This window comes from Aulostomus chinensis, chromosome 15, assembly GCF_037954235.1.
Source record: "Aulostomus chinensis isolate RoL2024-O1b breed Wild chromosome 15, RoL_Achi_v1.0, whole genome shotgun sequence".
In the NCBI taxonomy this organism is placed as follows: domain Eukaryota; kingdom Metazoa; phylum Chordata; class Actinopteri; order Syngnathiformes; family Aulostomidae; genus Aulostomus; species Aulostomus chinensis.
In genome coordinates this window covers 9596061-9609371 of record NC_141334.1, presented here as the reverse complement: position 1 = coordinate 9609371, position 13311 = coordinate 9596061, and the positions used below count along the sequence as shown (strand labels likewise).

The 13311-nt window shown below is 41.0% G+C and overlaps 1 protein-coding gene and 1 pseudogene across 1 annotated transcript; one reads left to right on the top strand and one right to left on the bottom strand.

The window, feature by feature from the left end:
* Positions 1–131: 131 nt before the first annotated feature.
* Positions 132–3847, bottom strand: LOC147248577 (TLC domain-containing protein 2-like; annotated as a pseudogene).
* A 1201-nt stretch (positions 3848–5048) lies between these two features.
* On the top strand, positions 5049–12597 carry aifm5 (apoptosis inducing factor mitochondria associated 5). The gene is made up of 19 exons (XM_086226532.1): positions 5049–5247; positions 5524–5614; positions 6129–6238; positions 6760–6869; positions 6952–6996; positions 7342–7423; positions 7632–7744; positions 7836–7922; positions 8075–8166; positions 8678–8808; positions 8971–9086; positions 9175–9246; positions 9363–9426; positions 9693–9769; positions 9875–9992; positions 10295–10393; positions 11414–11489; positions 11649–11753; positions 12289–12597. The coding sequence occupies exons 1-19, from the start codon at positions 5229–5231 to the stop codon at positions 12320–12322; spliced, it is 1641 nt and encodes a 546-aa protein (XP_086082658.1). The 5' UTR covers positions 5049–5228; the 3' UTR covers positions 12323–12597.
* Positions 12598–13311: the final 714 nt, after the last annotated feature.

Here is a 13311-nt window from a genome sequence, read left to right as displayed (position 1 = left end):
TGCTGCCCCATCAATGCCCGTGTGATAAAAATGAGTGAATAATGTTCTCAGTCCTTCAAGCACTGAGAACAGAGGAGGAGAACAGAGAGAAAAGAGTGGGTCATAGACATGTGTAACAGTGCTGGCTCCCTCTACTGGATCTTGCGGGTGTTGTGTGTGTTATCGAGGATGTCTGCCTTGAAGAGTCAGTACAGGAGCACAATATTCACAGCTGAGATAACACTCAGGCCTGTTGTCCCCATCATGAGGACATACTGGGGCACACGCTCGCTGTTTGCTACCAGCCAGCGGCTCATCCAACCCAGCGTACAGACACGAAACACCAGAAACATGCAGGAGCAGAAGGACAACATTAAAGTGAAACATTCACAAAAATTCTTTCATAAAATTCTATAAACAAAAAAGGAGCTGACTGCATACTATTTGTGTTACTTTCGGACTGAGACAGCCTGGCTGTTTCCAGTCTTTGCTCTAAATTAAGCTAAGCTAAGAGCCTACTGACTCCTGCTGCATATCAAACCTATATTGAAGCCCCTCTCCAACAAAAATGTGGGTAAAGCAAAAAATACAGCAAAGAAGTGGATGGTGCAATCAGTGTCCAGTTGGCTGCTACCATCTTATTTGTTTTGGCTGCCATTTTTTGATGAGAGGCTGCAGCTATGTATCTAGCTTGGTTACCAAGGTGCATCCCTAATTCCCCTTAATTGAGATTAATTCATATTGAGATTAATATTCATTCAGATCCACCTTTGGGTTGCTAGGTAAAAAACAAAAACAAAAAAAACAAGTGTGAAACAAAATGTACAGTGTCAGGAAAAAAAGTTGATCTGGTAATATTATTACTTCAGCAAACAGTACTCGACCTCACTCTCGAAAACGAGACCATTATTACTCTGATGATCAAACGCTGGATTCAAGAAGACTTGAAACTCGTGATTTAGAGAACAAGTCAACAGAGAAGAAAGGAGTTTTCTTGTTGAATGCATACAAAATTGCCAGCTAAGGCAGCATTCACACTCAGTCAAATAAAGTATGCAGCAGATTCCAGCTGCATAGTATTTGAATTTTTAGTGCACAAGAAATACCTTAATATTTATAAGATTACTAAGATTTTGCCTTGTTCCTTTGACCAAAATTTCTTTTTTTTTTGTTTTGTTTGGGTTTTTTTTTTTTTTTTTTGCTGAATTTGAGATTGTTTCAGAAAATAACCTCTTCTCACACATTTTCTTCAGCAAGATAATCATCACAAATGAGTATAAGTTGATTTTTTTAAGTGAAGTGTAATTGTTAATGGTAAAAAGTTAGCATGCAACATTCCTAGCAGGCTCCGTTCAGAAAATCCGCCACCTACGTTCCCAGGTTGAGCCAGGTGGTCAGGCGGTAGATGGCTGAGGGGCGAGAGGCGGTGCTATCTGTCCTCAGCTTGTTCCTCTGTCCTGACAGGAGGAGGAGCTGTCTGATATGAAGGAAAACAGAGTTGATCTCCATCAACAGAGAAACCACAGCGAAGCCCAGATAGAGGCGGGATGTCACAGCCAAACTGAAACTCGAGATCACCTGAGAAAAGAGTTTGAATGGAAAAAACAAAACAAAAACAGTTTAACACGCAGGTTCACTTTTTACAAAAGCACAAAAAAAAAGCACATATAGATGTCAATAGTCATGACCACGTTTACAAGAGGGTGGTTGGTAGTTCAGCATATCTCACATCCTAATGAAAACACATTTGAATTGATATTAAGTGGTTTAATTCATTTTTGTGATGAATCACTTTGATAATGCAGTTTGAAAAGTTGATGGGTTGTAAATGGATTTTGGTGCAAATGTTGTGTTGCCCTTTTCAGAGTGTAAACGTCAAAAAATATAATGACATGGTTTGAAATATTTTTACAATCTGGCGACCCAAAAGCTATCTGTCCGATTAGAAAGTCATCCTGAAACATATTAAATTCTTAATGGCGCTTGAAAGTTTGAAAGAAGCAAGCGAGGAGTTATGATGGAACAGCGGCGTTCTGGAAGTGTCTTCCATGTATAGAAATGAATGCTTCATCACGTGCTGTAAACATTGGCACAAAGCTGCTTCTATTCAAAGATGTCATGACTCTGAAGTCACACTGAGGCAGCGGTGAGGTGACTCGGGTCGTGACCTCTGCCGCCTCCCTGTATCGTACAGAGATTAAAGTGTCACACGGATCCAGCTGAACTCGTGGAGGTGAAGGATGACGGTGCAGTTTCGTGAGCTGAGCTTGTCATTCTCACAACACACAAGTGTGTAAGGGGCAGATGAGATAACACTCACTATGTAGTGATAAATACTCTAGATGGCAAGAGTATTGTTGTATTAGATCACTTTACTGAATGGTTGTTATTTTGTCCTTTTTCTTCCAAGTTACAAAGCAAAATTTTTATTAGGACCCAGGTGAGTCTTATCTGCCTCAGTTAAACACTGACTGGGTTCTCCAACTAAAGCTGCTGTGAACCTTGGAGCTGAGATTATTGAATAAATATGTCAAAGGCCAGAGAGGGCTCGGATCTTTATAATAGAAAGTGCAGAGTGAGGTGCTTTGGACAATGAAAAAATAATTCTGCTTCAAGAACCCCCATACACACTGTTTTGGGCTTTCTGTTTTTACATTTGATTTTGATTTTATATGTTGCAAAGTTAAGTTTGATCTAGCTGAAGCCTGTAATGTTGTTTATGTAGCAACGTAACAACACAAGTCGTAAAGTTTATTACCACAGAGTGGTGAAGGAGTATCTCCCAGGACTGTTTAAATGATCGATTCAAGGCCACGTCTAAGAAGTCATGGATGAAATATCCTGGGGGACAAAATGTTGTGGTAAGCAAGCATGTACACATGAACATCAGGTAAAATATCAAAAGAGTTGCTTTTCACTCAGTATTCTTCAGCATTTATTTAGAAAACCTTTAAGAGAACAGGTTTTATTCAAGGAAATCCTTTGGTATTTGCCATCCTCCCCATCCTCCTCCATGTAAGGGAGCTTCGACCCACGCAGACTGCCTGACTGCTAGTTAGCTTAGTGCTATGAATAGGAGTGGATGGTCAGGTTAGCATACCTCCATCAAAAGTAGTCTTCGTCCAAGACAGTATTTGCCTGCAGTAATATAACTGGGGTTGTACACAACATCTGTAATAAAATAATCTTTAATTACCAAACATAGTAAGCAGGACTCATACAGTGGGGCGCAGTGATTTCATACAGCATCTCAAGGAGGATGGCTGATAAAAATGCTTCCCCAAAAAGGTGAGAAAATGATGTCATAATCTTTATGTAATTTGGTTAAAAAAAGACAACAACAACAAAAAAAACAAAAAACAAAACATAGATATGAAATTGTAAACCAAGAATAGCTGTTGCTGTTTTTGCTCAATGTTGCATGTAGGTTTTGTTTTGTATGGTTTTTTTTTTTGTTGTTTTTTTTAAGTTAGGGAAGGAGTTTCACCTGTGGACACGGCTACAAGACTTTGGGAGAGCGAGGAGTGAGAGGAGATCAGGTCCTCCACCATCTGAGGCTGAAGGTAGAAACTACATGATAGAGCAGGGAAACCAGGGGAAGAGTGAGAGATGATATGAAATGAAAAAGAGGATGATGATGATGATGATGATGATGATGATGATGATGATGATGATGATTCTCTACGCACCATAACACCGTCCATGCTCCCGTCAGTGAGCTGTGAGCTAGAGAAGTGCTGATGTTCCTCCACCTCCAGATGCTCTTGCCTGCTGGTTCCGGTGTCGGCAGATATCTGATTATTGTATTCAGCAGCTTGGAGCAGCCAGCAGATCCTCCGATGACCACGAGTGTCGATCTCAAACCCATGTCTAGAAGCTACCTCAGAACCTAAACTGATGTGCTCCTCACACTTCAGCCAGCAGAGTGAAATATTCTTTGACAAACATACGTGTCAGACACGCTGTCCTCTGACACACATACCTGCACTCAAACATCCTGATAAACTGATTGCTGATAAAATGTGAGTGGTCTGGGCCAGTGGTTACATGATTCTCCCACTGGGGTGAAACACGATGTCTTTCATTCACCGTAACGCAACACATCCTTCAAATGACAACAGGTGTGAAAACATACGATAAGATTCGATTCGCTGGTGTTTTCATGTCTCGCTAGAGCAAAAGGCTCAAGGTCACCTTTGTGATAACGCACCAAGGAGGTGGAAATGTCGTTAAAGATGAAGCGGAGTGTGTTCATGCAGGTTGCATCGTCATCCTGAGTTTAAATCGGTCCGTCTGACTGAGACGTGACCAGGCTGTCAGTGTGGGCTTTTCTCTTCTATCCCACTGCAGTTCTTTCTACTTCACTACATTTGCTGCACACTGCTATTATCCCTTTTATTGGATTGCCTTAAACAAGATTTTTTTTATATGTTAAGAAAACAAAACAAAAAAAGTCAAGTAAAAAAAATATGACATTTGAAAGGTAGAAATCATAAACTGATACACATTTTGTTATATTCCGAAATCAATGTCACTCAAAACTAGAACTTTTGAAGTCTAAGTTAGAAATCAATTGTATTTAAATACATCTGACAGGTCTGACTGATTGAAGTTACTTCATTTAAAACAATGAGTCAAGGAAATGAAACTCTTACTTTACTACAAAATGTTGAGGTTTTCGATACAATTAATCAGTTCATTTGCATTTTAACTTACTAACTTCCTTCTATCTGGTGAAATCATTGACGTCCCTGTATTACAAACCCTTGAATCTTGAAACCATTCTTCTTAACAAAATGAGTGATATACTTCCAGCTCTGTAAGTTGTGCTTTGTGGTCTGTCTGTCCATTCAGAGTCAGCAGCCGCTGCCTCGTCAGCCTTTCTCTTTACTGCTGTTGTGAAGCACAAAAGGCCTTTCACCTTTCTCTGGAACAATGGCGGAGCTGAACATGAGCACAGACATCACCAAAACTGTTCATTCACACGACTGAAAGTGGCTGTTTTTCATTTGCTTGTTTCATCAAACCCAAATTGTTCACTTTTCACAGACGACCAGGATCAAGGGATGAGGGTTGGGGATGAAGTGGTTGCCGTGGAAACGGACTCATATCCCATCATTCAGTTGATGAGTCGACACCCAGCTGTGATCTCCGACAGTTGTTTAAGGAAAACCTCTTTCGGTGGATTGTCTGAGCAGCCTTTCATGTGTCCTCGGGAGTTGTCTTTGTGTTGCTATTGAATCAGAAACATGTCTGGGACCAAACCACGTGAGTAACCTCTGATTTCTGATTACAGATCAGTTGGAGGCCAGGGAGATTATTTCTCAGAATTTCATAGCAGCCGAATAATATTTTATTTCCAGCTGAAGTCAGTAGCTGAAACGAAAGTAGGCGTAATGCTGTGTGCGGAAGATTTCCACAGGGTTAGTCAAATATGTATAAATAGAACCGTGTGTGTGTGTGTGTGTGTGTGTGTGTGTGTGTGTGTGTGTGTGTGTGTGTGTGTGTGTGTGTGTGTGTGTGTGTGTGTGTGTGTGTGTTCAGCCCATCAAGAGTTTCCAGACTCTGATCCAGAGGACACATCAGAGGAGCTGACAGAGATGGTGTGTCTGAAGACAGACCTGCAGGATGGACAGTAAGGGGGGGGGGGGGGGCACCAAAAACCAATTAATACTTTCTGATCAATGAACTTTTATTTATGACTGTTGACAAACACAGACAGTCAGACGGACAAGTCAGCTTTGGCTCTTAAAACTGTTGGAATCAACGACGACTGACACAAAACAAAAAGAAGCAGAGCAGCAGAGCTAAAAGCTAAAGTTAGCAGGCTCACATGCTCTTTTTGACAGCTTGAACAAATTGATATCATCTTAGCGTCAAAGACAGTGAGGGCACAATCATACGACCTTCACTCCTCTCAGCTGACAACCCAAAACTCCCAAAAAAATGCTTAAAGTCACCTCAGAATTTTTGCATTCATATCTTAAGTGAGTGAAACATAGTCGATGTAAAACTTTAGGCTCAATGTCAACAAATGTAAAAAAGAATATCTTTTTAAAGCGTCCTTTAACTACATGTGTGCTTGTGTGTGTGTGTGTGTGTGTGTGTGTGTATGTGTGTGTGTGTGTGTGTGTGTGTGTGTGTCTCAGGATGATGGAGGTGGAAGTAGGACATCATGGCGTGCTACTGACCCGCAGTCAGGGCATGTACAGTGCTACTGGGAACCAGTGTACACACTATGGCGCTCCGCTCAGTAAAGGTGACAATGACAACGAGGATGAACTGATGAATTTTGCACTGTTTCATTATGATTATGACATGATTTTTATGATTTTATGATTGTGTTTAATGACAAACCAAAGGGTTTGTAGGGGGGAGTTTTGGTTTACAGAAGCTGAGAATAGAAATAGCTTTAAATCATCTTGAGAAAACTGGAGATAATGAGTTCCTCAGTCATCAAGAGAAATGAGCTCAGTTCGCTCAGATTAATACTAAATTATCTTGTTATTTTGAGATATCAGCACTTAAAAAAACAGGTAATTAGAAACCCGGCTGTTCTCAGCTTCCATATTTAATCAGTCGGAGATAAAACTTGAATGTAAAACCATGATTCCAAATACTTTACACTGTTCCACACAAGGTCCTTGTTCTTTCTTTTGTTTCAAAATGTGGAACATCACTAACACTGCCTCTATGAATTGTGTGTGTGTGTGTGTGTGTGTGTGTGTGTGTGTGTGTGTGTGTGTGTGTGTGTGTGTGTGTGTGTGTGTGTGTTCGTAGGGTTTATTTCGGGCCACAGAGTGCGCTGCCCCTGGCACGGTGCCTGTTTCAATGTCCATACAGGAGACCTAGAGGAGTACCCTGGCATGGACTGTTTGCCTCGCCACAAGGTAGCACTGGACAGATGGACAGACATTTTGGTTTTGGAAATGTTTGCTGTCACTTTTAATTGCCTTTTTTTCTTTTTCGAAGGTCGAAATTCAAAACAACAAAGTCTATGTGACTGTCAACAAGAAGGTGAGTTGGTTTTGTCACTTCCTCTCAGGGGCATCCCTACTGTCACTTTACATCATTTCACTATGAAAACATATTTATATTGAAATATATGTTTGAATTCAAGCTTTTTAAAAGTATTATGGTACTGAAGATGGTAAAAGGAAACATTTTAGATCGTCAGATGCCATGTAAACTCCAGAGCCTTCAAAAACACTTGTCGGTGTTGATGCAACGTACCAATCTCATCTGACAACTCTATTTATCTTCACTCTGGAACAGCGCTTCCTCAAATTGAGGAAGAGTTCAGTTACTTTTGTAAATAGTTGCTATTTGAGGGAGTAAGATGGTGTTTTATATGTAATTCAGACTCTCAGGCAGGAGAAGAGAATGAAAAGTATGGGAGCTGCAGTGTTGGGAGTCACACACACTATTCTGCTGTTGGGAGGAGGTGAGTGTGAACCCCGCCGCTTGTGTGTGTGTGTGTGTGTGTGTGTGTGTGTGTGTTTGCGTGTGTGTGTGTGTAATCTCTCTTGTTGCCATAATGTGCTATAGTGTCAGCTGAGCTGCACACTACTTTAAAAAAAAAATGTCAGTGATATTGAGAGTGTGTGCTTCTGTAGTGAGTGTGATGCTGTGTTTCCTCTCCGTAAGCACAGGGGCTGCTTCGATCATCTGTGCTGAGATCCTGCGACAGGAGAACTTTGGCGGCAGGATCATCATGGTCACCAGAGACGATCTTCTACCTTACGACAAAACCCGACTCAGCAAGGTGCCATGGAGGAAAAAAATAACCTGATACGAAACACCCAAGTTCATGTTTTTAAGTACTATTTTGACTTGAACCCACGCTCTTCTTACAGGTGATGAATGTGGAGAGCGACAGCATCCTGCTGAGGAGGATGGAGTTTTTCCATCAGTATGACATTGAAGTGTGGCTGAGGAAAGAAGTGAGTTAAACCCATACTTTCCCACGCTTCAATTGAACGCTGACCCGTGAGCTTGAACTTCTATTTGTCCAGTGAACAGAAGACAACAAATATATTTATCTTGTGTTTCTGTTTGAATTGCGAATCTAACGGGACCCTCGCTGTCTCAACAGGCTCTGTCTGTGGACACCGACAAGAAGGTGGTGAAGTTTACCGACGGTTCAGTGCAGAGTTACGATCAGCTGCTCATCGCAACAGGCTGCAGGTAGAGATCCTCCGATACAAAGACCAGCGCATGGCAGCAGTCCCCTAAAAGCGCCACTCACATATGATAAAACACAAGCTTAACTTTAACTTCGATAAGGTGTCATTCCTATGGAAAGGGCAACTATAAAACATACATAGAAAGATATTTTGACTCAAGTCTGTAAAAGGAACATATTTTTAAAGGACCTGCTTCTCTTCGGGATTCTTTCTGTGTGAAATTGAACTGCTTTTGTTTCATTCTTGTTGTATTTACAGATGGAAATACCTGTTTGTGCTTGTCTTTTTAAATGTTATTCATTACATGTTAAAGAGTGTTCCCAAGTTTTCATCCTGGGAATACTATCACTCCCTTTGGAGTTACTGAAAGGGAATTTTTATTATTAATTCCTGACTTAATTCCTGTTGAGGCCTTCACTTGACAAGGGAAATTTTTCAGTACATGTAATTCATATTTACAGTGAGTGGTCATTGATGGAGCAGTGCACTCATTAATCAGGGTTTTCCTTTAGAGCCAAAGGTCTGGATGTTCCTGGCATGGATCTAGACAACATCAAGATGCTGGAGACGCCGGAGGACGCCCGGCAGATCCACACAGCTTGTCTGGGCTGCCACGTCGTCCTCGTGGGAACCTCTTTTGTTGGTAATGTGTTTGTAGATAAAGATATATTTTACATTTTATTTTCCTTAACCACCAATTATATGATAAAAATAGAAGTCTGATTAATGAATGTTTACTCATTTATATCTATTTTTGTCGCTGTTTTATATTAAAAATCCAATCACTTGAAATTCTTGACTTCAGGGATGGAAGTTGCATCTTATTTGATCGACAAAGCTGCCAGCGTCACCATCATCGGCAGCAGCGAGATGCCGTACCAGAACACACTGGGACCTGAAATCGGTCGAGTCACCATGATGGTGAGAGAGAGAGAAAGAAATCATTTCATAGCTTCACGTGACATTGATTATCTTAGTTTAGAAACATTGCAGTTTGCTGCTCCTGCAGATGCTGTCAGAGAAAAATGTGAGTTTCTGCATGAACGATAACGTGACGGAGATCAGAGGTGTCAGTGGAAAGGTAAGGAGGGAAATGATGCGTTCCATTACTTGGAATTCAGATTGAATTTTTGTAAAGACTATCAGAAGTTTGGTATATTTTCTACATAAGCATATCTGTTTTCTCTCTTCCTCAAGGTGAAGGAGCTTGTGCTTAAAAGTGGAAAAGTTGTCACGGCTGATATTTTGATTGTTGCTGTTGGTAGGTCATTTTTAAAACATCTCTATTCACAACACTTCAATCAGTCATTTCCAATGTTTTATTTTGAATCAAAAATGTTAATTCAGTAACTCTGTCTGATCATTACTCGTAAGTTATTTTTATTGTCAGAGATGAACATCTTGCTTCTTTGACATGTTGTTTTGCCTCCAAAGCTACAGCCTCCCTAATGAATTGTGATGGGTGTGATGTTCCGATGCAGTCGATTCCTTCAGAATCTTTTAAAACGCTCCTCCTCTCTCCTCCAGGCATCATACCAAACTCAGAGTTCCTTCGGAGCAGTAAAATACAGATGGACTCAAAAAACTTTGTTCTAGTTGACAAGGTCAGCTAATAAACTGCTGCTAATGTCTGACCTAGATCTTCAGTCTCAACTCCTTCCTCACTATAATCATCACCAATGATTATAAAATGGTTTTCTATCCTGCAGTACATGCGCACCAACATCCCCGGGGTGTTCTGTGGAGGCGACATGGTCACCTTCCCCCTGGCCATGGCAAAAAACCAGCTAGTCAACATCGGACACTGGCAGATGGCGCAAGCACATGGTACTGTAGAGACAATGTAAATACGCTCCTGTACACGCAGAAAACCTTCATCTATCTATCCGGATTAAATGAAAGTCTGTACAACAGTATGACAGGGTCAATCAGGAGAATTGTAATCAAGCAGAGTATCATCTGGGAGGAGGAACGGTAGCTGTGGTGGAACGTTAAGTTTGATAGAAATGTCTCCACTAAATCCTGATTATCAGGTGAACTTCATGATTCTTGGTCACTGTTGTTCTATCAGCTTAATTTCAGTGTCTGTGATAGTCTACCACTCAGTTGTTGTTGTTGTTGTTGATCAGGGAGGATAGCAGGTCTGAACATGCTGGATAAACAGACTGAACTCAATTCAGTTCCTTTCTACTGGACCGTCCTACTGGGTAAAACCATCCGATATGCAGGTGCTTGTGCACACACACATACACACACACTCGCACACACACACACACACACACACACACACACACACACATACACACACTCATTTTTATGCATATGTTTGCATGTATCTTTGTGATTGTTGAATTTGACACAAAGCCCATAAGGCTGAGCGCAGTCACACAGAGGTCACATGATGTTGTTGTCACAGCACTATCAGACACAAACTATGTGTGTTCACATAGGATATTAAATATGAAAATGTTTTCAATAGATCAGAAGCCATCAATGGTCGAAATTATCGATTTACAATTATATCATGCGTTTGCGTTCCTTTTCTTTTGTGTGTCATAAAGCTTATTTTGTAAAAATGTCTGCAAAGTGAAAAAGCTTATAGGGGAATGGAGGGTCTTATAGGCCAATGGAGGGTTGATGAGCTATTCTGTCAATTCTGAGAGATGTCTTTACCTCTCTGACATAACCCATGAATTCATTGATGTCCCACTTTTCCATCGACACATAAATATAAGACACATTTTTGGCTCTAAGTGTTTTTTTTTTAAGTGATAGAGCAACATACTTAGGACAACACAATAATTCATCCATCCATTTTCTAGTGCTTATCTTGTTTAGGGTCATGGGGGGGGGGGGGGGGGGGGCTGGAGCCTATCCCAGCAGCTTTCAGGTGAGAGGCAGGGTTCATCCTGGACAGGCAGACAGACAACCATTCACACTCACAGCCACACCTACGGTCAATTTAGAGCATCAATCAGCCTCATCCCCTCTTGATGTCTTTGGACTGTGGGAGGAAGCTGGAGTACCAGAGAGAACCCACACAGGAACAGGGAGAACATGGAGACTCCACACAGAAAGATCCTGTGCTGGAGCCGGGACTCGAACTTGGAACCTTCTTGCTGTGAGGCGACAGTGCTGACCACTGCACCACTGTGCAGCCACACAGTAATTCACTGTATACAAAAAACAAACCAAAGGAATCCATTTACTATAGATTATTATTAATATTTCATGTTTGTTGTGTGCAGGTTATGGGGAGGGGTACACTGAACTTGTATTGAAAGGAAAATTTGAGGATCGGAAGTTCCTGGCGCTGTACATCAAGTAAGTTTCTGCTGTGAAAGAACAAAAAGAAATCAAATAAAAACCACAAATGTAAATAGAAGACTGCACCACAACATGTGTCATTGTGTGCATGGTTTATATATGTATATGTATTATATAATTCAATTGTTTATCATTTTTTATTCATATTATCCATAGGAATGATGAGGTCATAGCGGCAGCGAGCCTAAATTACGACCCAGCAGTGTCAGCAGTAGCTGAGAGACTCGTTGAGGGAAAAATCATCACAAAGACAGAGGCTCTGTACGTTCTTTATTGACATGTTTGGAACATTTCTCACTCATTTTATCAAAAAAATCAGCAATTTTTATGTTTCATTGTGGTTCATATCATAGTGAATGGCCAGCAAAGCAAAGGCAAGTCATTTTATATTGAAGCCAAAGATTTAAGCCTTTTTTCAGTGTTATTCAATGTTTCACAGCTGCAGAGAAGAAAACCATCAAATACCACAGGTTTTTTTTAGGCCTTTTTAGGTCTAAATGAGTTACACAAAATGGTATTCCTGTCGCATCGGCTTTCTGGTTTGTCTTTATTTCCCCATTAAATAATTTAGATAGCATTTAAGCATAGAAAATATAATTATTGTGGAGTAGCTGTGTATCAGGAGGGTGTAAGACATCAAGAATGTATTTTTTTTGTTATATCAGTACTAAATGTGATCTGATAATTAATCATAGCAGTGATGTTATTGATGAAGATGATTCTGAAAAGACCACAACCCCCATAAAACCTGCCTACGAATGTTCTGAACATGGCTTTCTATTTCCTGTCCTGGCAGATCGGATGATCTAAGCTGGCTGCAGTTGTCCTGATCTACACTCTCCTCCGCTCGCCTGCACAACACATCATCTGCACAAGCCAGAATGACATTTTGGGACTTTGATCAAAACATTAAGCACTGAAGAGACGGACTTTGTATTTACAGCTGAGTGTTTGGATGCAGATTGTGTGGAAGTGCTGGATTTAAAGGAGTCAGTGTTCACATCGGGAGGACGCCTCCGTGCAACAACAGATACCTCAGACAGATGAAGCTTTTGGGACTTCTTTTTAAATATTTGTATTCTTTTATGAGATTTTATTCACATTAATGTTGGGATCATTTCAGTAACTATTCATATTTAGTTTAAGTTTTATGTCTCCAGGAGTATTTCAGTCCGGGGACATCACATTGAAGATGTCTCATATATGTCCCCTGCTCTTGTTGCTCTGCTAGAAGAACACAAGTGACCTTGGCTAGTGTAGCTGTGGTTGGGTCAGTGAGCCGGTAAGGGAGGGTGGGCGGGTGTGTGTGTGTGTGGGGGGGGATTAGGTGAACACAGAGGAAGCGTTCAGCTCTTTGAGGCAGAGATGCTGAAATAGGCAACGGTAACAAAACACACCAACAGGCAACAATAGGCCTCTGACAAGCAGCGCACAAAAGCAGTGGGACAAAACCCTCACAAAAGAAATGCTGTGTTTCTCTCTCATCCCACACATCTCTACTGGTTCATCACTGGTTTTACACTACAACTCCACACCTCCATATTTACTTGTAGCATCACTGCCAGAGTTCCTGTCAGCAGCAGATGCCTCAGTTCACTCCAGCAGCACTCAACTGGAGCAGGTATTATATTGTAGGATAGCAGCTGTCAGTGACTTGTATTTTGTGCAACTGTCGTAGGTCAAGCTTTGGACCTAGTTTCTTTTATTTTACTTTATTTGCATTTTGTCTGTGCAGAAAGAAGTTTCGAAACATTATGATGAAAAGGAGCACGCCAATTTTTAGGGTAGTTTGATTTCCTTCCTCCCCGGAGCCAGACAG